Source organism: Beta vulgaris, chromosome 4 (assembly GCF_026745355.1).
Source record: "Beta vulgaris subsp. vulgaris cultivar EL10 chromosome 4, EL10.2, whole genome shotgun sequence".
NCBI classification, from domain to species: Eukaryota; Viridiplantae; Streptophyta; class Magnoliopsida; order Caryophyllales; family Amaranthaceae; genus Beta; species Beta vulgaris.
Genome location: NC_079205.1, coordinates 60,028,293 through 60,052,121, shown reverse-complemented (window position 1 = coordinate 60,052,121; position 23,829 = coordinate 60,028,293). Strand labels below are relative to the sequence as shown.

The window sequence follows — 23,829 nt, the reverse complement described above, 5'->3', positions numbered from 1 at the left end:
TACAAGAACAAACTATGTTCGTTTTTCATTCATAACTCACAAGTCACAAGAAGTACAAAACTTCAAAAACAGTGGAACACTGTAAAGCAAAGAAACATTATGGTAACATTGACACCAGCATCAACACTCTATCACAAACTACCAAAACGCTACGGGCCTATGCCGTATGTTACAAGGTAGCAAACCTTACATATCACATGAAAACCCACAAGAAACTCAAGAGCAGAAGAGCCCATACACTTAATACATAGTATGATACATGAACAAGGGCAAAGGCCAAAGGCTGACATTAGTGAAGTGTGAAACGCCATCACTTAAGCTCTCTGAGTATGGGAGATTAGTCGAGCCTTAGCTCGTTATTACCGCCTTAGATATCAGACATCCTAAGGAGGAGAAGAGCTTCCGGCTCTGCCCTCATTCGCTGCCTTCTCATTCGCATCTGACATAGATCTCCTTCGAAAGCTGAATGCTCCTGATCTGCTTCCTAACAAGCAATTTATATAACCATTTATTAAGCTAAGTTTGTAGATCTTTGCAATTAACCAACATGAATCAGATCCACTAAGAAAAAGGGGTACATTGCTAGAATTAGTAGTATAACTAGAAAAGAGTTTCACATTGCTAGCTATAGCTTATTAGTAACTGACTTTCACGTATTTTGACATTCAACACTATGTCCATTTCTTTACAACTTATAAGTAGTTAATTAACCAGATCCATATGTTTGTTTTCAATTAATAGTCATCGATTCATCTTATACTAATAAATTCCACACTCAGAAGTCTTATCTACAACTCGTGTTCCTTATTATGTGACAAAAAACAAAAAAGGAGATGCATTTTTATCTTCTAAAGAAACTCAAAGATGTAAACCTCTCATATCTACAACTCGTGTTCCTTATTATGTTTGACAAAAAACCAAAAGAGATATATTTTTATCTTTTAAGGAAACTCAAAGATGTAGACCTCTCAAATCATCTAAGTCATAATCAGTTATATTTTTTAGAGTACTTTAAGTTTCGAGCTCGAAAAATTGTGTTTTATAGCCTAAATGTACTTCCGAGCATGTCTCATTTCATTCTAATTTCCTAAATCTACTTCCAAGCATGTTTCATTCTATTTTCAGGTCGAATTAGGAAAGATATCTTCATAATGAGATGAATGACACTATTAGCTAACACAATCATATAAGTTCATATTAGTGAAAATCAATGAGATTGAAAGTACATTTCAGTAAGTAATGAATAATGATCAATGATCATGTCTACATCAAAGTTAGGTCTTTAGGATGACCAAACATTTAATAAGTAATTAATTGGACATTATTATTAACGTTGTTGTGACTAATGCCGTATGAGAAGGGGTCTTAGAAAAGTAAATGATGAAAGTTACATCCTACCTAACTCACTTTGGACTATCTACCCATATAAAACACTTCTTATCAATCCGATTAATAAGCAGTGCAATATTTTTTTGTAAGAGAAAAGGGCCAAAAATGATTCTTCTAAACTTATCATTACTTATAAAGCCTTGTTCGATATCACTGTAAGTTTTCAATTTTTGGTTTTATAAATATAAAAGTCATATGCTATAAGAAGATAATAAACTTAAAATTAGTCATACTTATATCAAACATGGTAATTTTGAAAAGTAAAAAACTATGTTTTTAACTTTGCATATTTTGTTTTTTGTTTTTAGAAAAATTGAAGACTAGAAACAGAAAACGACAACGGACGAGTCCTAAATTTATTATACTTTATTTAAATTTATTTTTTTCATAAGAACTGAAAATAAGGTGAAGAAATTAGACCTATGATCTCTATTAGACTTTATGATTTTAGTGTCCACCTAATCTTTTTACTGTTATAAAATTTAACATTCATGGACTATGAATATCACAAACAGGTGAATTTACTTCCTCCATTTTATAATATTCACTACACTTTTTATTGTAAGAATTTTTACATTACTTGCTACACTTTCTTTTTGGAAATAAACTCTCCCTATCTCTCTCCTCTCATATGGGTCTATTTTCTCATTACTCTCTACCTCTTTCTTCTCCAAAAATTACCTAAAAATCCGTAAATTGAAAAGTAAAATGAGTAATATAAAACAGAAGTAGTTAATTTATACTCCATTAACCCTAACACCATCTAATAAAAAAAACAAACAAATTATCTTAAAGAAAAAGATCGGCATTTTTAAATTAAAACTGTGAGAAAAAACTAACCGAACTGTACTTAACTAGAAAAACAAACGACGGCTAGTCAAAATAATTAAATTATAGTGAGTGACTGAGTGAGCAGTTGAGCAACAGTACGAGCACTATCCACTACCGAAATGTCAAAACTACCCTTACAGAATTTTCCAGATCCCAAACTCACTCCTCCAACTTTACTGGAAAACAAACAAAAACCATGCACATCATACACAACACAAGGACATTCAAGTAAAATCACATACAAAAATAGGAGAGAGAAAACCAAAAAAACTCACCGGAAAACGGCGACGCCGGTGGCGTAGTACCCGCAGGTGATGCCGGTGCAGATCCAGCTCCCTGATTATAACCCGGTGGCTTCACTATCATTATTTTTCTCGTCACTCTCATTTCCTCCTGATTATCCGCTCCTGATATTCCATCTCCACCGTATGATCTTCCATTATTTCCTCCCTCCATTTCTGCCATGCCACACCAACAATATATTATTAATACTTAGACCCCGTTCTTTTAAACTGAGAAAATTAACTGAACTGAAATTAACTGAATTTTTTGTTCGTAGTACATGAGGAAAGTTAGGACACTTTTCTCTCAAGCGAGACCCTTAACAAAGTAAGAAGACCAACTTTATTTTACAAGGGTTTTGTTGAAATATCCCGTCAACCGAAGCAACACTTTTTTTTTTTAGAAGATCTGCTACACGATTAGCTTTTCAAAAATTAACCGAATCGAATTGAATTAAAATTGACGAAATTGAACAGAATTGAATTAAATTAAAAATAAGTTCAAAAATAGGGATATTCAACTAATCAAATTCATTTTCTTATCTGACAGTTTGACTCCATTCTTTCTAATTAAACTGAACTGAAATAAGTTAAACTGAACTAAAACTGTTAGCCTAAAAAAATCAAAGTCTTAATTAGACTAGCTCCGAGATTAATTAATGAATTAATAGAACACAAATTAATTTAATTTTGTTTTGTTAACAATGATGCATGTTGATGGTTGGAGGAGAGAGAAAAGTTTGATAAAATGCCGAAAGTACCCTTAGAAGGTGAAGGGCGAACGTTGAAAGTATTGAATTTCCGGAGACGTCCAAGGCCGTAATCGGGCTGAGGCCCAGCAACAGTATCATCCCACAACTTCTCCAACAGGCCCATGATCGGCGTTTTTTTTTTACAAAAAAAAGAAACGTTAGATTAGTAATCAACGAAACGAAAGTACGAAACGTAGAGTGATGCTTATTAGACGGTGGTAAAGATCGGGATTCAAGAGAGAAAGAGAAATGGAAGGAGTTGTATTTAAGGACAAAGAGAGAAAATCGTGGCCGTTGATTTAAATGATGACGTCATGCGTGTGTTTGGATCCTCGTCAAGTTTAAGTAATATCAATCATTGAATAAAAAATCAATGGATTATATATATTTTTAAAAAAACTCTATTATTTTTTTATATCAAAATTCACCCTTTTATATTTCTCTTTCATAATATGAGCTTTTAATTTTAAAATGTACGGCTCAAATACAACTCTACTGGTTCTAGAGGATCCGAACTCAGGTCGTGGAGAGAAAATTAATAAGATAAGGTTTGTAAACGTGGCAATGTAGAGAGGGATTGGTGGGGTTGTCACGTGAGTTAGGGACAATTTGTTTGAGTTGGAAAAGACTGAATTGTCCCTTGATTTGTACATGGTTGATGGTAATAAGGGTTTGATTTGTGGATAATTACGAGGGTTTGCCACTGTTTTGGTTTTAGATTTTTCTGTTTAGTGCCGCCTTTGTATGGGAGTAGTAGAGTAGTCGCTTTTGTTACGTTGAAGTTTTCAATGGGTGTTGGAGAAGAATTGAAGATGGTACATTTTTATGGAAATTTCGAGAAGTCATTATTTTTACGCTCTTGGTTTCGTTTTTATTCAACACTTGCGATTGCGTCCGTATTATTAGGCTTTTTTTGGGATAATTCAGTTAAATTCGTTTTATTTTAGTTTAGCTCGATGCAATTTGATGCAATTTTAAAAAATCTGGTTTTACGAATACTTAGGACATGTTCGGCAACAATAGTTGTGGTGGTAGTTTTTAACCGTGAGAGTAGTTGGTTGTTGTTAGTGGTTGGTGTGTAGCTGTTAGTTGTTAGCTGTCCAAATAGCGGTATGAAATATTGATGTTCGATAAAAAAAAGTTGTCGAAATAGTTGTTTAACAAAAAACTAGTTAAAAACTCAAACAACACTTTTAACCTAACAATTTATACACCACTAAATGCTACCCCAAAAACTACAAATTATAGCTTTTGGACAAACACTACTTGTACCTTGCCAAAGAATATTTTTTTCTAATTAGTATTTTGATCGAATCAAGATACTAAAAACTACTTAAAAAAACTTGTGTCAAACCACGCCCTTAGTTTATTGCTTAAAATTTGAGTTGCATTATCATCTCACTTGCTTTTCGTTTTTCATTTTTCATGGGAATAATGAGTGAAAAATTATTAAATGTACTCCACAAATCCGATCCTTGGGTTGAAAAACAAAGAAAACGAATCTATTTTCAATGAGCAAATTATGGTAGCACGATTTTTTGTAAGCAAATCAAAGGATAAATGTGAAAAAAAAGAGAATAATATACTTCATTCGTCCTTTTTAGTTGCAACTTCCAACAAATACTTCTTTTTTTGTAAGTGTATTAAAATAATCAAATGTTACAACTAAAAAAATAAAGATAGTATAAAAATACTCAATAACGAATACAAACACTATATTACGGGACATATGGAGTATTATTCTTTCTAAAACTATATGCCCATAAGAAACAAGCAACCCTTTGAGGGACGAAGGAACTAACGAAATACAACATTTTGCATATACTTCCTTCGTTTTAATTATTTGCATCATTTTTCATTTTTGAAAATTTTGTATTACTTACATCGTTTCTAATTTTGGTAATATATTCTTTATTTCTTACACATGGAGTTTCTTTTTTTATAGCTTTCATCTCTCCTCACCTTGACCCTTGTGCAAAAAGAAATTATGTACGTAATAAAAAATGTCTTGAAACATACTCTAATAAGATCATCATTGATTCATTGTTGATCTACACGTAATGAAAAATATAAAGATGTGAGATCGTGAATTTCAACATATATAATCAAAACATCAAATTCTTATAAATTTATTTGTTGATGATAAAAAAAAATATATATATATTTACAAGTGTGAAAGTTAAATTGCGTAGATTAAAAGAAACAAAAACAAACGCAAATTGATATTGGTTAGCTGATTAGGTTAGCGATTAATGTGTAAGGCAACTTCATGGACAAACCAATATCAAGAACATCATTATACAATCCACTTGATTGTTGTTTTTGTCCCCTTCTTCGTTATATTATAAGCTACCAATAATTCACTCCTAAAAAATAAATAATCAAATCAGCACTTCTGTCCATGTCTACTGTCGTGTGAAGGGGGGCCGGATAAGCGGAATTAGGAAAAAGATGAAAGAATACAAAGAGAGATTATGAAATGTTAAAACCGACTTGAAAAGGAAGTTGCATATTATACGTGTCCCATATAATATCTCAATCACAACAAAAATATTTTAGATTCTCTAAAACTTAGTTGTTGCCTCCGAAATGTCTACATTGATAACCATGTTACTATTTAAAATCAACTCTAATATAAAATCAATAAAAAAAAAATCATCGTTTTTTAATATAAAAAAACAGTTAATTTTAACGTTTGTCAACGCACAACTTTGACCATCAATATGTCTAAGTATATATTTGTAAAAATTATAAAAAGTTGATATCATAAAAGTATTCATTGAAACAAATATAACATTTTATATGATCCTTTATGTTTGTATACATTACCTAAAAAAACACGATCAAAGTGATATGTACAAATGATGCAAAAGTCAAAATGTTGCATTCATAAAGAAACAGAGAAAGTACTTCTTTGGGTTCTATTACATGCCTCCATATTTCAATAAAAAATATACATGCCCTTCACCATTTTGGTTTAACTATAAATATTTCTTAGAATAACGTCTAGCCGGAAAAAAGGGATAGCAATTACCCCATCCGTTTCACAATATAAGGCACGCCTCTCAATTTATGTTGATAGAAAATTTTAAAAATAATATTATTATAGCATTTTTACGACGAATCCAACGGTATAAAATTTATAATATTTATTTATCGTATTTGAGAGATATTTTGTGGTTAAAGCAAATTTTCATAAAACGTGAATGTTTTATATTTTAAAACAGGGGAGTACTTATTTTGCATAGCTTTAAATGTTGATGTGAAACTAAAACATTTTAAGGCCTTGTTTGGTTGACAAAACAAATCATGGGAAGTGCAAATTCCTAGAAAGTAGAAGTATATGAAGTTGTTTGGTTGGCAAAATTATGGGAATTTGCACTTTCTAGAAAGTTCTACTTCCTCCAAAATGAAGGAAGTTACTTACCTAGGTCCCCCTAGGTAAGTAGAACTTCCCATGGGAAGTTCTACTTCCCATTATCAACCAAACACAATTTTACACTTCCTAGGAATTTCAAATACATGGGAAAAATAACTTCCTAGGAAGTATGACTTCCTATATACAACCAAACAAGGCCTAAGTCTTTGATTCTGATGGAACCATATTAGCCAAGAAAATAATTGATGCATGGAGTCCAAGGTCCACAAATAAAGAAGATAATACTTCTTGATACAAACATTCATGCCTTATTTCATTTCCCATAATTTCAATCTTAAAACTTATTTTTAGGCTATAATGTGCCCAAAACACCTCATACCGTACGATATCTAAATGGTGCACTGCATTTGGAACTTCACTTCACACTCACATTTCACAAGGGGCAGATGACACGTATAAATGTCCTGGTCCAGTGGTCCAACAGACCAAGTTTTATCAGAGGAATGCAGGAAGCCATACCTGTGTCTTTTGTAATGAGATAATGAAAACAATATCCTCTCCATTTTTTGGCCAAATTCTTATAGATTACTATTATCCGAATTGTTCATCCAAAGAAAATATGTTAGAAAAGTCTGAATGAGTTTAACTAGTTCAGGTCCACCACTCGATCCATTATGCAGCTCTACTGGTCCCTATACATTTCGACAGTTTTAACTCGACAATGAACAAACAATGCATGTAGCGATAAACAACCTTAATTCAATTATGTTTCGCAACATTGAAGATTGTCAATGCATGATTGAATCGGATTCCCGGACTTCATTACTGAGGATTGAAATGTGTTCTTTCCAAATATCAGAGTAGAAGAGCTGCTAGAGACATTAGATCAAAGTTCTAGTAACTTAAAAGAGTTAAGATGATTCCTAAACACAGTACTGGTGCCCCAACATTAAAGTAATTTCACACCAGCTTCTCTCATAGAATCAATTACTGCTTTAATCTTACCATGATACTTCTGTTCTCTCTTTAAGAAAATGGAAACAGCGGGAATGTTCTTACTCAGCAAGCGCTCGCCAAGAATTTTTCCGATTTTTGCAGCAGCTGCAACATCCCGTGTGATGTCCATGGTTGGTCTCAAGGTCTTTTCCTGTGAGCTTGCAGAAGCAGCTACTGTGGCAGTTGGAGAGTGGACGACTTGAGCATGAACATATTTGTTTGTAAAGTGCATCTTAAGCACATATGGCTTTAGAAACTCAGTAATTCTTGGAGCTCTGATTGGGGGTTTGATTACCATCTTGTCCTGCAATGACTTGAGCAACTTATTACCAGGATGAAATTTACAGTCTCTGAACTTTCTGGGGATTGAAATTTGAAAAGAAGATATCCAACGAAAAGCAAATCCAAGTAATATTAATGAAGCTAGAACATACAATAATTAACTTACATAATGCAGAAACTTAAATCATTATCATGATCAAACATTTCTACCTAGTACTATGCATCACCTATATGACTTAAACTGAAGTCAATATATTAGAACAGTGAACATCAGGTAATTTATGGCAGATTGGCAGCCACATACCTTGCTGGATTTTACATCCAACATACAGAAGTTGCAATTTTCAGAATTTGTATCAGATCCAACAATTATTCGATATCACATCTTGATTGTAAGAAAAATTACCAGCAAAACATTAAAGACGTCCAACTTACAAAAGGATTTTACTAGTACAGCACGGCCGAATACTCTACATTAGCCATTAAAAACGTGGAGTCTTCATCTTCTAATCCAAGCATAACATCATTTTACAACTTTGAACCAAATCCAACAACTTTACATCATAACTTCTCATAGCCTTAACCACCTATCACGGCTCTAAAGTCTAGGCTATAGATATATTCATGAATCCAACCCAAGTCCTAACACCTGAAAATCCAAGAATACGTAATTTTAACCAAACTCTGAAAGTGGGAGACGCTGAGGGAGAGACAGAGATAATGTGAGACAAGGGAAAGATACGGCCAGTGGGTTCTGGCAACATGCAAAAGCAAGACTCCTGATGTTGGAGAATAATACAGTAAGGGATCCTAAATCTTGATTTTGAAAGGAGTTTTTTCAGTAGGTTTCCAGCTTAGATTTACCCCCAAAAAATTAAAACACCATTGTTTTATTCCAGGCTCTTCAACCTTCATAACTAGCAATCTATCCAAGTCCAGGATAAGCAGTTTAGATTTCAGATACCCGAAATATCAGATACCCAATATCAAGAAATCAGTACAATAATGGTGTCTACCTTTCTAATATGATCAAATCAGATCGGAACTTTTTAGAATCTCTAATAATGCAGTAGTGCCCTATGCTCCTCAGATAACGTTGGAGCTCTCTAGTAGTTGTACTATTTCACTAGCATGTTTCACTTCCCATACATATTCTGCTTATAAGTAAACAATTGTAACAACTACGAACAATCCGGTACATTTCCATTCAAATAATTCAGCCTGAGTATTATCTTACTTATACTATTGAATAAATAGGCTAACTGATACTACCAATACATGCTCCAGTAACCAAGAGATAATTCCATCTTGTATGCAAGTCGAACTCGATCTTGGATCAATGAATTGCGAGCTCGAGCTCGAGCTCAAGCTCAACTTGGCTCGAAACTAAGAAAGTCGGAAATGTTAATCTCCACTACAACTCAAAATTAAGACTCAACTTGAATCAGGCCCGTCCCTGAGCCAGGGCAAGAGGGGCGGCCGCCCTGGGCCCGGGGATGACAGGTCATTCATTACTGATTTCCAGCCACAACACTTGAAAAATTAATCTCATGAAATTAAACAAGAACAAGTGAACACAAATATGCGCATCTACAAATTGTAACATAAATTTTCTTATCATTTACTTCCATGAAACAAAGATGAGATAAGAAGTTAAACCAGAAACTCGAGTCATAATTTATAACATGTAAATTATCACTAAAAACATGAGATAGCATGTATGAGAAAGAAAAAATAAGTTGAATTCATGAAACAAATAGCATAAAACCAATCGCATGAATAATCACATGAAGTAGATCTCAAAAATCGCAATTCCACACCAAAATCCGCAACAAAACAAGTAGATTCATCTAAGGAACAAAACAAGAACCTGGAACGAGCTTCTGCAGACTGCAATTCGAGCTTTGCGTATGACATATGAGAGGTTCCAGATTCCAGAGGTTCTAAAGGAATTCAATTTGCTTATGAGTTGGGCGCCGGCACCGTGAGCGTTTTTGGAGTGTTACTCGCATATAGGCTATATATATACCTATGTAGTTTAAGGAACAAAAAAGTAAAGTACTAAATACCGTATAAAAATACAATGTATTTAGGGCGTTAGTAAAAAATTTAGGGCGTCAAATAGCAAAACTCTTTTTTTTTTATGCACAACACCCGAAAATGTAACATAAATTGACGAGTTTATCTCTATTATATAAGCAAAGTGATGAGCTACGGTGTCGTCTTGTAAAATTACTATTCTACCCTTTACTTATTAAAAAAATGCTAACTATAAAATATTCAATTCTTTCTTGATCTATATTTATGTGTAATAACTAATAAGTAAACTTAAGATTGTTTAATTTATAATAAGATATAATTACACATAAAATATTTTCCAAAATAATATGCTTAAAAGAGATATTTTGATTGAAAATGAAACTAATCTAACTAAAGCAATTTCAAACAATTAAAAAGTAGAACTTATACATTAACATAAATATGCATATGAGACTAGTAATAGCTTATTGTACATCGATGCTCTGTTAGAATTCTAAATATTATCATATAAATAGGATTATTATTCCTAGCCTGTTCTCTCCATCTTATTTTCAATTCAGTTACAATCAGTTGGATTCATGCTCCGTTTGGTAGTGTGAAAATATTTTCCATGAAAATAGTTTTCCTTTTCCTCTCATTTTCCGTTGTTTGCTATGCTAAGGGATGTAATTCCTGTAGGTGGTTATCTAATCCTTGAGGCTTTTTTGAAGAATTGTGAAGGAAAACCCATTGTGACGGGCTCCATGAGTTGGTTTGTTACTGAGTTTTGTGAATCTGGCGGGGCGTTTGGTATGAGGGATTGGGAGTTTGGGGATTAGAGGATGGGATTGGAATGGGAGTTAGAAGGGGAAGTCATTAAATATATCCCAATCCCTTGTTTGGTATGTTAGTGGATTATGTTGGGAATATTATTATCCCATGTTTGGTATGAGGTACTTAAGTAGGGAATATATTGCTAAATTACAAATTTACCCATTTTAATGAAGGATAGTAAAAGAAGAGCAAACAATATTGGTGAAGTATATTTTAATGAAGGGTAAATTCGTCTTTTAACATAACTAGAAATAATCCCCCTCCTTAATACCTGCCCCCTCCCATGTCTTATTTTGGTGGGATAAGAGGGGTTTAATCTCATTCCCCTTCACATGGGAATTTAGATATCCCCTCAAACAAACATGGGATATCTACCCATGGGGATATAATATCCCATTCCCACCCCCTAATCCCCCTAAACAAACATCCTCTGAGGGTATTATAGAAGGACATCCCAATGATTCTCATTTGCTCCAGGTGAAGGTCAAATGGTTAGAGTCAAAAAGAGAGGCAATATAAATCAGATTGATGCATAAAAGGATAATTTTGGTTCTAGAAATAGTTTTATGACTTTTATCTTATTTTTTACCTTACTTATCTAATCTTAGGCGGATATATGGAGTTGGTAGATGCAATCCTTAGGTGCGTATGCCTTTTAACATTGATGATAGTTATTAATTTGCAAACTTCTAAATTTTTGTCAATTTATTTTATCTGATTCTATTGTCCTCTACTGTTCTTATTAATTTTTTTTAGACTAGTGATAATACCTCCATACTCAAATGTGTTGTTTAGGTCTTTCTTATGCTGCAGATGTTATCAGTTACTAATAAAAAACAATAATATGATGGTTTGGAGATCGTAAAAAGGCGGACTGAACAACGTTTGTATAGTTGCAAGGAGTATCAACTTAAAAAAGATGTACGTAGTACTATAAACTATGTATCATCCTACCCTTTTAAGATGGGAAAGGTGGTTTATGAACAATAATTTACATGTGCATTGGGGCGTTGTTGTTGTTGTTAAAAAAAAAAAATTCTAACTTGCTTTTGCTATTTATCTTCACCTTTAGCTACTTCGCTTTTATGCCTATTATGCAACAAATTATCCATGGCAAGAGCTTTGCCAATAAGAGCTTTGGGAGTAGGTTCTTGTTTTCATCATCTAAGTTGTTTTTTCTCATGGTTTGCAATAAAACAAAGGTTTTATAAACAAAATCTCTTTAGTTTAAGAATGAGCTGGTAGGAAGAGTCAATGGGAGTTTCCTGAAGACCATAAATAATGAGGCTGCAATGAGTCAATCTAAACTCTAAAGTAATTAATATTTAAGTTTTTTCTCACGGACCCTTGAAAGAGACGTCTTCCATGGAGTACTCCGAAATCCGGAAGTACTCCACCATCTCCTCGGCAGAATTACTCTCTAGCTCCAGATACGAAGCCATCCGTCCAGTGTTAGTGTTGGATCGGCTAAAATACCGAAGCCGATTAGCAACCGCTTTACTGGGCGCTTGGACGAAGATGAATTCACCTTTCCAAGAGTGCATTTTGGATGTCTTATCCCAAGACGTCAAGAATCCTTGACGGTTGCATACACTCAGCCAGCTTCCTTCAACGGTTCTAGGAACCTTGGCAACGTAATGAATGTGAGTGAAGGCGGCCAGAGAAAGATCCTTTCCTTTTAAATTACAAACGACCAGAAAAGTAAGGATGTTTTGCCAGGAGTTTGGGGCAAGTTGATTATGTCCTATGCCATAGTAATGAAGAAGCGACTGATGAAAGGGTGAAGAGGAAAGCGCAGGCCGGCATCTAATGCCAGGCGATAAACGGTAAAATGGCCTGGGGGGCACTAAATATGGTATCCTCTCGACCAGGAAGAACGAAGAGGTAGCCCGGCATGGGTATAGCCACTAAAAAAGGTCTAAGGTCCGAGCCTAATCGTCCCAGCCAAGTGTTATCGGCCAGGATAAATCTAGGGTCAGAAAGAGGACCTAGCCGCCGTCTTATTTCAGACGAAGTTGTCGACGGCTCCTCTGAATCGCTAGCAGGGTTGGAAGAGCTGGCCGTCTTTGGCTCATCCGAGACCGTCCTACGTATGGACGGGCTGGGATCTGGGGAGCCTATAATTTCTTGTTCCTCCTGGACGTGTTCAGGGGAAGGACTTGGGGTTGCTGGACGAGCACTTTGGACTTCGCGCTCTCCGTCAGCGTGAATCCGTCCAGTAGATGTCTCCATTTCCAAGCTGGAGGCCGGCAGGTTAACTCCTCATCTGATACGAGCTTTTGCTTGACGCGTGCCAGATTACCCTGCACAGGTAAAGACTGGGTCGTCTGACTTTGCCGGCCATGAGAAAAGAAAAAGAATGCATGTCCGGCCAAGATGGGTCCAACTCTAGAAGATGCCGAAGAAGATAGGCCCTCTGTTCTAGGGCTAGTACCAACCCTTGAGCGCGCGTTTGTTGATGAAGAAGACGAGCTCATTTTCTTAAAATATGTGTGAAAGCAAGAAAGAAAGTTGAGAATATACCTGTAGAGGAGAGCTCGGACAAATGTCAAAGACGACTCGAGGCCTCGGACGAGCAAAGTGACAATTGCAAGAGCTTGGACGGGAGTAGTTTCTCTCTCTAAAAACTCAGTAAAAATTGCAGAGTCTCTCTCTCTAGAAAATTCTCAGCAATGTTAAAATGATTCCAGGAGCGACTAAGCCATATTTATAGAGGGGTGAAAATGACCCCCCATCCGGTAAAAGTAACCGTTGTTCATAGGGGTTGACCTGTGGAGACCGGCAAAGTGGCGCCTCTTTTTTGAAAAAGAGAAGGGCAGTTCCAGGTCGGTTAAAAGAGGAAGATTAACCGTCTTGGCGCCTAAAAGATAATAACTCTCTCTTTTAAGGGGCAAATGTTGTAGCCTAAAAATCAACGGCTATCAAGCTGACACGTGGCCTCATCAGAGCCCTACATGTGGCATATGTGCAGAAGAGTAAAGTACAAAGGGCCAGAAAGTGGCAGGCCTTAAAGTACGTTTCTCTGAAGAAAGCGTACTAAAGGTCCTTCTCATGGCCCAAAAATTGTACTTAGGCCCAGCAAAGATGATCTGCACCTTTATATGAAAGTGAGGTGTGCTGACCAATCAATCGCTGCCACGTGTCCCACTACTTTGATTAGCCAATCAGATGCTCCCAAATTAGGGTGACATCAAGGCACCGCAGTCATTTCAAATAGTATAAATAGTCCTTGATTTCAGGGTGAAACGTACGTTTTTCAGAGCATAGTACTGTTACTCTGTCATAAATTCTTCTCTCTCTACTTTCTCTCTCTAAAAGTTCCTTCACATCCCTGATATCTGACTTAAGCATCGGAGGGGAAATACCACCCAAACCTCCAGGGTGGGTCCCTTTTTTGCAGGTTGCTGATCAGAAGATTGCATTGGGATTCGAGTCAATCATTGTTGCACAAGTATCCAGTTTTAGAACCTATCTTTGGGAGTTGTGATATTAATTACTAGTTTTACACTACGTAACAGTATCCAGTTTGTTTTCAGCTTAATTTTCTTTTATTGCGGTAGATTAAAGAGTTGCGTTTATGTTAAAAGCGCACTCTTTTTACCGCGGCTTTTGAGTGTTTTTGCTCTCGTGTAAAATATCGGAATAAAATAAATGTAAAAATGATAAAACTACAAGGGTCATCATTTCACTATTGGAAAAAAAAAACTAAAGTAAGACTTTTCAAAAAAACCTAAAATCATCCATTTTAGACTTGGTGTTAAAACTCTTGGAAGTTTTCCTTTGCTTATAAATAACTAAGCTATCTGCCAAAAACTCATCCTCCATTTTATTACGCAGTCTTATCTTCGTGATTTTAATGGTTGAGAATGTTTTTTCAGTGGTAATTGTTGACACATGAAGAGTTAAAATTAGGCGTATTAATTTATCAAGCAAAAAATACTCTCTTCCTCCCAGAAAGATACAACACTTGTTAGGACACGTATTTTAAAGTGATACGTTGTAGTGTGTTAATCAAATGTTATTTTATTAAAAAGTAGATGTGATAAGAGTTGTTGGGGTATTTTTATTAGAGCAGATTGAAAGTTGGTTAACTTTTTATTGATAAAAGTTACAATAATTATTAATAATGGGACCAATAAAAAATAGAAGAGTTCAAACTAATTTGGGAAAAACCTAAAAAGAAAGTGTTCAGACTATATACGCTTAAATTTTCAGTTGTGCCAATTGTTCACAAACTTCCTCCAAAGTAGACTAATTACTCTCATATTGGCATCATCTTTCGCTTCACAAATGAAATGTTACAATTGATCCTTCAGACTGTACCTCTTTTGCTCCTAAAATCCTTTGGATAATACTTTTCTACCATATAGCAAATCTTATTGATATCAAAGTTTTTAAAACCATCCTTGTGCTTTAACAATGAACAACAAATCATCGAAATTTGTTACAACATATCTTGCACTTGAACGTCAAACCTTTGTATTTGTTGTCAGTATGAGGTTATAAGTTGTTTTTTCATATCAAAATGTCAGTTGCATGATATTTCCATAATCATATGTACTTACCTCCTTATTTTAACGTCTCTTTCAAAAATTTCGGACCAAAAAATTGTTTATTTTTTGGTCTAGACCGAAAAAAAAAAACGTTCAAAAAACTTGGAGTTAATCAGGGCCCTAATATATAGCCTCGCCCTTGGGCCTCCAAAATCTCAGAAACGGGGCTGACTTGAATAGATATAAAGAACAGAATCAGATATATATCCCACAAGTTTTGATGTGAGTCAAGCATTATTATTAGGATGACATCTTAATTCTCAACTCATAATACTTCTTTGTAATTTAATATTGGTCCAATCTACAACCCAGATTAAAGAACAAGGAAAAACAAAGATTTCATTAACATATATGTTTAGTTGTTTACCATAGATAATGTAGTATGTAGTACGACAAAAACAAAAGTTCTTCCTTGAATATTATTGTTGCTTTGTTAGACATTGACATTGACATTAAACTCAGGTCAGTGACTTACAAGTGAACCAAAAAAAAAAAAAAAAGTTCTTGCGCATATATGTGGAAGATCCAAATATTTAATCTACACTAGAATTACTCTTATATTACCTTCAAATTTGTTGGAAGATCGAACTATCAATCTTGTCGAAAAATATTAATTTGCACGCAATCTGTTCAGTTTTCGTATCTGTTCCTGAAAATGGGGGAAGATTACCTGAAGATAAGAATCGAAAATCGAGTGTGAGAAGTAGATAAGTTTTTAAATAGCAAGCTGAAAGCCTGAATTGGATGAATCTAGAGATAAAATGGAAGTTGTGAATTTGTAATTGAGGGTTAGGGTTAGGGTTCGGGTTTTGATCTTCTTTTCTTTGTATCTTCAACTCTTCATCATATATCTAGGGCAGTTCATAAATATCCGATCCGATCGATTCGATACGGTTTTTCACATACTACATCTCGATCCGTTTTTTAGTTTTTTCATATTTTGGATCAGTTGCGGATCGGAAATTTTCAATTTCGGATATCCGAAACTATCCTGGTATGGAAATTTTACGGAATTTTTCGGATATCCGATAAATATCTGTGAGTCGGGTATCCAATCCCAAAACTTATTTTATGAACTTTTCATTCGGAAAAATCTGATGAATCCGGATTTCGGATATCCGATCTGGCACAAGTCGAAATTTGTTGGATCTCAATTTTTCCGATCCAAATTTTCAAATCGAATCGGACATCCGCAATGAACACCCCTATATCTATCTATATTTTTTTTTACTTTTTATTTTTTACAAATTTCACTTTTTTTACTTATGCTTTTTTTAGGGTCAGGACTTAGGAGAAAAGTGTTTATAAGTGTGTGAAGTGGAATATAATTTATTTATTTGTTGAAGATCATGTTATGAGTCATCACTACAATATTATAACTTATATAATATGAAATAATTACTTTTCCTTCGGTCACCAATATTGTACATTGAATTTGTATTAAATTAAATTATATTTTATATTTTTATATATTCACAATAATAAGAGATATATAGTAATAATTTGCAACTACTCGCGTGATGATTGGTGTATGTATGACAAATTTTACCATTCTTTCAAATCTTGAAAATCAAGAAAAATACATTGAAATAATCAAAATCGGTATGGTAATAAGGACCTATGTACTTTTAGTTAATACACCTTTCTTATAAATTATCACTTAAATTATACTTTCATATTTTAGAAACTAATAGAGCATGAACCCTTTTTATTGAATAAGTTACAAAAAGGGGGGGGGGAATGTTATATGTAATCCTCATGGCTACACATAATAAGTTAAAAATGGATATATTAAGCAATAAATAAACATTAGTTATATCGATTGACGTGTGATTGTGTAATTAATTATTCAAAAATATTATTTCAGGAAATGTATCGTATTTAAGGCTTATATGTAGCCCTTATATTTCCGAAAATAAAAAGGTTGGGACATGCACAAAACAAATTATGGAACTATTGTAATAAATTGAGAGAATACAAAGTTGGGACATGAGCATATGACTATATGAGGGCGAAAGTGAGAAAAGAGAAGTGAAGCCATTCCTTAGGTTTGAAGATGAAGTGTACGGAAATGTTATTAACTTGATGTAGTCGTTCACTGTTTTTCTTCATGAAAGGTACCTTTCTTTTTTTGGGATGCTTTTAAGGTCAACAAAATCGATGGACAAGTTGAGTCTATAAATATATAGGGTTAAGATTTAAGTAAGTATTTATAGTTGCTACAATTTATTGTACCAATTGAAAACCTTGGCAAAATTGATTAATTACCGCACAAAATTAAAAACAAGTTATATTAGTCATTACAAGCATACACAACTTGTTCAAATGTTACTCGCAAATTGCTTGTTGTGATCACAACTATTTGTCGCGATTGAATCACAACAATGCCTCCCAAATTCGCGCCGACCACTCGCAACACTAATGAACTTCACGCTAGCAGCTAGCGTGGCATGTACGCCCTCATAGATCAAAGCAACACTATCGAGATTTCAATGCACATCTATTTACAATATTTCGCGAATTTTTGTGATCTTTATCTTAAAGAACCTGATTTTCCATCCCAAGTATAAGAGTTTGCAAAATTTTGAAGATATTTTGAATCATTAGAGTTTTGACTTAGTCAACCATTTAAACCCTACTTAATAACCTTACAAACTTTTAAGGATACTAATTTATAGTGTCCTAAGTGTTATATATGTAGTATATCTCCTTTCCATAGTAGGTTTCCTACATATCATTGTACTAAATATTATTCTAAATCTTAATGAGAAGTCCAAATTTTTAGCCTTAATTACTATTTTCACGTAAACCTATTTTACAAAACATCATTTTTCACTTAATGAACTATGATTTAATCAACCTCCAAATAATATTTAGAAAGTTGTTGTCAAACAAGTTCATAAATTATCCCTTCTTTTGTCACACTTTTATCCTATATGATTTTCTATTGTAAAATATTAGTAACAGACAATATTAAATCATGCAGTCTCATGCAGTCTTATACAGTCTCATACGCTATTTGTTAATATCCAAATTACTATCTAACCATACTTTAATAGAATCATAAAACTTTCTAATGAAACTAAATGATCTTACAAATACAATATAAAAGTTACAAATTTGTCTTAGATAGTCTCAAATTAGAGATTAGAGACCATCCTAAATTCCTAATCCGAAGTTTTCGCCTTCTCAGTAGTCACTACCTTCTCTCGACGTCCATTAGACATTACTCCAGATCGGTCTCGGAAAAAAGACAACTCCAAAAACAAAACTTCTTTCTTTCCATATATAAAAACACAGAAAAATAAAAGTCTACTTAGAGAAAATTAAAATGTCTCTCAAAAATTGACGATTGTTTGTTCTAGTCGAAGAAAAAAAATGAAGCAAGATCACTCCTTTTATTTTCTGCTGCTACTCCTCTTTAATCTCCTTCTTCAATCCTACTCTGGTAATTTCTCTCTTTCTTCCGTAATTATGTTATTTTTATATAGATGAGAGGGTGGTATTTTTCTTTCCTAATTTTTTAGGCTGATTTTTTCAAAATGGGTATTACTAATTTTGGTCAATTATATTGAAATTAGCTGATTACTTCTCATGGTATTGTAATTAGGTATATAAATACTATATTTACAACTAAAAAGATTAGATATTTGGGTAATTTCAATAGGTTTCAATTCTTTTGATGAGATTGTTGAAGTTTATGTTTGATGGAGAGTTGAGTTTTTGCTAAATAATGATGATTTGAGCACTAGAAATTATTATGATTTCTGCCATCCTCATAATCAGAATGTAAGAAATTAGCTGATTACTTCTCATGGTATTGTAATTAGGTATATAAATACTTTATTTACTACTAAAAAGATTAGATATTTGAGTAATTTCAATAGGTTCCAGTTCTTTTGATGAGATTGCTGAAGTTTATGTTTGATGGAGAGTTGAGTTTTTGCTAAATAATGATGATTTGAGCACCAGAGATTATTATTATGATTTCTGCCATCCTCATAATCAGAAGGTAAGGTGTAGGATTTTTTTTTCCAATTATTTAGCTTTTTGATAGAGAAATAGCTGTTTTTGAACTTGGTTATAGGTTTAGTTGATTATAGGGTCTCTATTATTGCAATGATTAGGCTGCATATCGAACACGAGGTGGGGCTGGTTTAGAGGCATTGGGGTTGTTGCAAAACTGAGGCTGTAGCTGTATATCTGGTAGGGCGGAGCTTCGTTAGAGGCATTGGGGTTATGTTGTTCTTGCCAGTGTAAAATTGTAATCAAAATGCTGTTTACAAAGAAAATGTTGTCTCTCGTGCCATGCTCTTCTTCTCTTTCAGTCGATGTTTATTTTTGTGTGTAGGCACTATTTTGTGTGTGTGTGTTGTGCGTGTATGTGTGCGTTGTGCGTGCGTGCGTGCGTGCGTGCACATGCTTTGGTTCCTATTTTTAGTCAATTGAAGCAAGGATGAGTGGATGACGGAATGTTACTATGATGGATCTCTGAAGTATATAATTAGGATTTGTTCTGGATTTTTCTTGTGCCTTACTTTGGCAATATGGTACCTCGATGACATTCCTCATCTGCTGTATGCCAATAAGATTAACTCGCTTTAGAAGTAATTGCGTTAAAGGTGTGATCTATAAATTGTATATTTTTCATGGAACTTAGAAACATAAATTTATTTTGTATTATTTTCGGACTGGAGGATATACTGATTCATTCAACGTAGCCAATGCCATAAAGCCATGCCTTATATGACTATGTGTATAGAATATCTTGTAGGGCTTTGGATAATGAAGTGTCTCCTTCAGACAAGATCATAGTTTTTAAACTTTAAACTGCATTTAACTCAAGTTGCAAGTCCTTTTTGCAGAAATTAGTAATCCATTATTGTGGTTTTTGTACTAATTGATCTGGCCATTGTAATGTAGAAAAATCAAATGGGGTCTGTGTTTCTCCTGGAGGTCGTTTTCGCCCATTCTTATCAGAAGGGAAACCTCCTAGAAGCACTAGAGATTTGACCCTGTGCAGGATGTATAAAAGAAACACCTGTTGTGATGTGTCACATACACATTCTGCTTTGCTGTCTATAAGGAAATTGGCGTCAACAGGAGAAGCAAACCAAGAGTGCTTGCACTTATGGGAGGTATTGGAGTGCTCTCTTTGTGACCCAGATGTTGGTGTCAAGCCTGGCCCTCCGGTGATATGTGCCTCTTTTTGTGAAAGAGTTTTTAGAGCTTGTGCCGATGCATATTTCTCTATGGATGCTATAAATCAGGTTTGTTCCTTTCTCTAGATTTGTTGATTATAGAAAGAAACAATAGGTAGTCATAGGCAAAAAAAACTTTAATAGGCTTCTTATTTTTATGGATACAAGGTTTGCCAAATTCATTCAGTGGAGAATCATGGAAAAATATTGAGGGGGACAAAGTTTGAACGTTTGACCTCTTGTCCAATATAAGAATATTTAATCACTATTCCACAACCTTCTTAACACATGTTTTGGATAACACAAATTCCATATTATAGTAGTATAAGTTAAGAAAATTGTCCGGGCCTCAACAAAGATTTACCCCTGTACTCCTCGCAATTACTTTGACAAAGATATAGCTTGTTTATGCGTATTACATTGTTTAAGTGACAGATTTGCAGAGCATAATATAATTATATTCAAGAGCTTCTTGAAGTTTCCTGATTAGGCATCGTGTTCCAGGTTCTTTCACCCTGTGGAGTAGGAGACTTTGTATGTGGTAGGGCCTCTGAGTGGCTCCATAATGGTACAGAACTTTGCCGTGCAGCAGGTTTTTCTGTTAAAACAATAAGAGATGCAGGACTTAGCGTTGAGGGAGCATCTTGCTACGGTGGGCAAGCAAGTCTAGATTCCATTGCAGATTCATGGAAGAGATCGCAAACCAGCACCTCTCCGAACAATGTGCACAATGGGTTGCTAGAAGATTTCCAGCAGTGGGTGACAGAAATGCCATTCGCAGAACGAGTTTCTTGGGTAGTGGGAGGGTTGGTACTTACTGTAGGCCTCTTTTTTATGAGGTTGGTCCATTTTCTTCTCACATTCAATAAGTGCCTTTTTCTATAGCTAGCTTTCTTCATTTAATTTTTTTCCTTCTCTTTTTCTTGACATGTGATCTGATCTTTTTTCTGGTAAGTTCATATTGATATTAGATGCTTTCATGTGCATTACTTCCAAAGACCGTTCATTTCCTTGATAGAAGTGGATCTATTCTTGAAACTGATCATCATTTGATGATGCTAACTATTCATGTTTACTCATGCTTGTGTGCCCGTGTGTCTCTTTTGAACATCTAATGTGCCTATGTTTTCAAGAGCGGTAAAGGGAAAAAAAGTATCCTCAATTTCAGCTAATCTGATGTGACGTACAACGAAAAATGGAAAAAAGAAAAGAAAAAGAAGCTAACTGGACAAAATCTAGCATGTTTTTATGCAGGGTTTACAGTGCCAACCTGTTTATTCTACTTTGACATCTTTCTAATAATTATAAGAGAAGAGATTATCTCTTCACTAATTATGTGTTGTATGGTTGGCGTGATCTTTGTAATAGATATAGCACATTTGTAGCTTTTGGTGAGAATTAATAAGTATGTACTGTTCATATACTTCTTTAGTAGCTTTTGCTTTCCTCCTGGCTCCTGCTTAATTTCAAAAATATGCGTCACATATATTCTGGTGATTGGAATGCATCATTTTGGTCCTTTGGCTTTGCTGGTGATGTCAAGTTATTAGTTTGACAAGAAGACATTCAAAAACCTAGCCGCTTGAAATGCTCTGACCCTTATCTTAATTGGGAAATTTCGGAATCAGACTAACAAAGAGTTGAAGCATTTAATAAGTCAAAAATCCTGCTATTTGACAAACTTGTCATAAGTATCAGCTTCTTTTTCCTTGCTGCATTATTCTAGATGTCTTGTACAATTATCTTCACATCATGTATGTTTCTTTGAGGCTTTAAACAACAGAACATGTATATAATGATATTTGTGGGATATGCTAGACTACTCTGATGAACCTGCATGTTTAGGCTGTTCTGATGTGCGTATTTATGGATATGAAGATATTGCGTATGTATTGCTTTTCTAATCTTACTTTTGTACCCTAAAGAAGCAGACAGGGATGCTTCTAATTTTTGTTTAGTAATAATAAGTTAGTTGATTACAGGATGTAGAATTTCTCATATGAAGTTCTACTTAAGGTACTAGCTCCATCTAGAACAACCAAGATGTTTTTTCAACCAAACCACCCCATAGTTTTCCAGTTCCTAAGTACTTCCACTTCCCTTTTGTTTTTCATGTCAACCAAATAAGCACTTAACCTGTTGTTAAGGTGGAATGTTAAGGCCTTAGGCCCTCAAGCCGTGAGAACTCTTGCGAGTTCCTGTAAACTTTATTGCCATGAGTCGTTCCTGTACACACTTGCTATTTATGCTAGCTTTGTTCTTTTGCCATTGTTTATCTGCTGTTTCTCCAATATGCTTAATGTGGTTATACATTTTGCATGAACTGCAGTAAGAGGAAGCGCCACCGCCAACGACAGATGCAAGCTGCAATTATACGCGCTGCTAGGATTAGGCAATTGGACTCCAAAACAGACCAAAGACCATCAACCACTCAGGGTACTAGGAAGGCTGCTGTAAGATAAAATTAACCTCTAGATTTCAATCAATCTCCTCTCCCCCTCCCTTGTTAGATAGTATTATTGATTTAGTCATATTTTTGTAATCCTCGGATTTTTTTTCCTCTCTTTTGGCTACTTGTGTGGTTCACAACATAGAATATATCACATGAAAATTTTGTTTCGCAATATTATCATCTTTGTTTCACTAATGTTTTCAAGACTTAATACTAATGCATATTTGGGCGCCGTATGAACAATGTAGTATATAGAAGTTACGAGTTATCCTTGAGGAGTGTGATTTTAACTGAAGTCAAATAACTTCATTGATGAAACTTGGTTTTTTTTCTCCACTGATTTTAACTATGTTGAAATATGTTTATTGATGGAAAGGCTGAAAGCTGGATTTTTATCGATGAAGAAGACTGTTACTAATTAAAATTACTTTTGGCTGATTTGTTTGTGTTATATTTTTTTTTTAAGGAAGAAAGTTGTATATGTTTATTGATTAAGCCGGTTCCAATTCCTACAAGAAAGAACACGTAAATTAGCCTCGGGGGTTGATCCGAGAAACGCCTCTCCAATGCCTAAGTCAGTTACGGGTAAAACCGGTAGGTCTCAAGTATAGATTCTTGGTATTCGTAAACGTACCTTATGACTCAGATCAATAGGGTATTTATAGGGAACCCGGATAGGCCCGTATACAGGTTGGGCCCTGTATTCACGAGGGATATTCCATGTATATTCCCTTGGGATATACTCTTATCTTGTGTACAAAATTTATCTCTAGGCCCGTAGGCGCTGATAGATAGAATTGGGTCAAGCCCAAACTGTTGGCAATAGGCCCGTGAAATGATACCGGTAAGGCATTTCCATA

General features: G+C 34.6%; 3 protein-coding genes across 5 annotated transcripts; 1 reads left to right on the top strand and 2 right to left on the bottom strand.

The window, feature by feature from the left end:
- On the bottom strand, positions 1–3,501 carry LOC104890326 (hypothetical protein). 2 transcript variants are annotated; one of them, XM_010675766.4, is made up of 3 exons: positions 3,263–3,501; positions 2,496–2,678; positions 1–477 (listed from the first exon to the last, which is right to left on the bottom strand). In XM_010675766.4, exons 1-3 carry the CDS (start codon positions 3,375–3,377, stop codon positions 368–370), a joined length of 408 nt encoding a protein of 135 aa, XP_010674068.1. In that variant the 5' UTR covers positions 3,378–3,501; the 3' UTR covers positions 1–367. The 2 variants fall into 2 exon arrangements, with proteins under 2 accessions (XP_010674068.1, XP_010674069.1); XM_010675767.4 differs by having other exon boundaries at positions 1–484; positions 3,263–3,499.
- Positions 3,502–7,428: 3,927 nt separating this feature from the next.
- LOC104890327 (uncharacterized) lies at positions 7,429–9,940 on the bottom strand. Of its 2 annotated transcripts, none has more exons than XM_048643544.2 (2): positions 9,781–9,940; positions 7,429–7,932 (listed from the first exon to the last, which is right to left on the bottom strand). In XM_048643544.2, the coding sequence occupies exon 2, from the start codon at positions 7,924–7,926 to the stop codon at positions 7,582–7,584; it is 345 nt and encodes a 114-aa protein (XP_048499501.1). In that variant the 5' UTR covers positions 7,927–7,932; positions 9,781–9,940; the 3' UTR covers positions 7,429–7,581. The 2 variants fall into 2 exon arrangements, with proteins under 2 accessions (XP_048499501.1, XP_057250473.1); XM_057394490.1 differs by having other exon boundaries at positions 7,429–7,941; positions 9,781–9,925.
- Positions 9,941–18,475: 8,535 nt separating this feature from the next.
- On the top strand, positions 18,476–23,160 carry LOC104890328 (hypothetical protein). Its single transcript, XM_010675769.4, has 4 exons — positions 18,476–18,764; positions 20,240–20,586; positions 21,022–21,356; positions 22,847–23,160. The coding sequence occupies exons 1-4, from the start codon at positions 18,695–18,697 to the stop codon at positions 22,977–22,979; spliced, it is 885 nt and encodes a 294-aa protein (XP_010674071.1). The 5' UTR covers positions 18,476–18,694; the 3' UTR covers positions 22,980–23,160.
- The last annotated feature ends 669 nt before the right edge of the window (positions 23,161–23,829 follow it).

What these genes read in the sequence shown, in the direction of transcription:
- LOC104890326 (XM_010675766.4), bottom strand. Translation starts at nt 3,377, where the DNA reads ATGGGCCTGTTGGAGAAGTTGTGGGATGATACTGTTGCTGGGCCTCAG. An exon ending in TCGCCCTTCACCTTCTAAGG is followed by an intron (nt 2,679 to 3,262) that starts GTACTTTCGGCA and finishes GTGGCATGGCAG; the next exon opens with AAATGGAGGGAGGAAATAAT. An exon ending in ACCGGCGTCGCCGTTTTCCG is followed by an intron (nt 478 to 2,495) that starts GTGAGTTTTTTT and finishes GTTAGGAAGCAG; the next exon opens with ATCAGGAGCATTCAGCTTTC.
- LOC104890328 (XM_010675769.4), top strand. Translation starts at nt 18,695, where the DNA reads ATGAAGCAAGATCACTCCTTTTATTTTCTGCTGCTACTCCTCTTTAAT. An exon ending in CCTTCTTCAATCCTACTCTG is followed by an intron (nt 18,765 to 20,239) that starts GTAATTTCTCTC and finishes ATTGTAATGTAG; the next exon opens with AAAAATCAAATGGGGTCTGT. An exon ending in GTAGGCCTCTTTTTTATGAG is followed by an intron (nt 21,357 to 22,846) that starts GTTGGTCCATTT and finishes CATGAACTGCAG; the next exon opens with TAAGAGGAAGCGCCACCGCC.
- LOC104890327 (XM_048643544.2), bottom strand. Translation starts at nt 7,926, where the DNA reads ATGGTAATCAAACCCCCAATCAGAGCTCCAAGAATTACTGAGTTTCTA.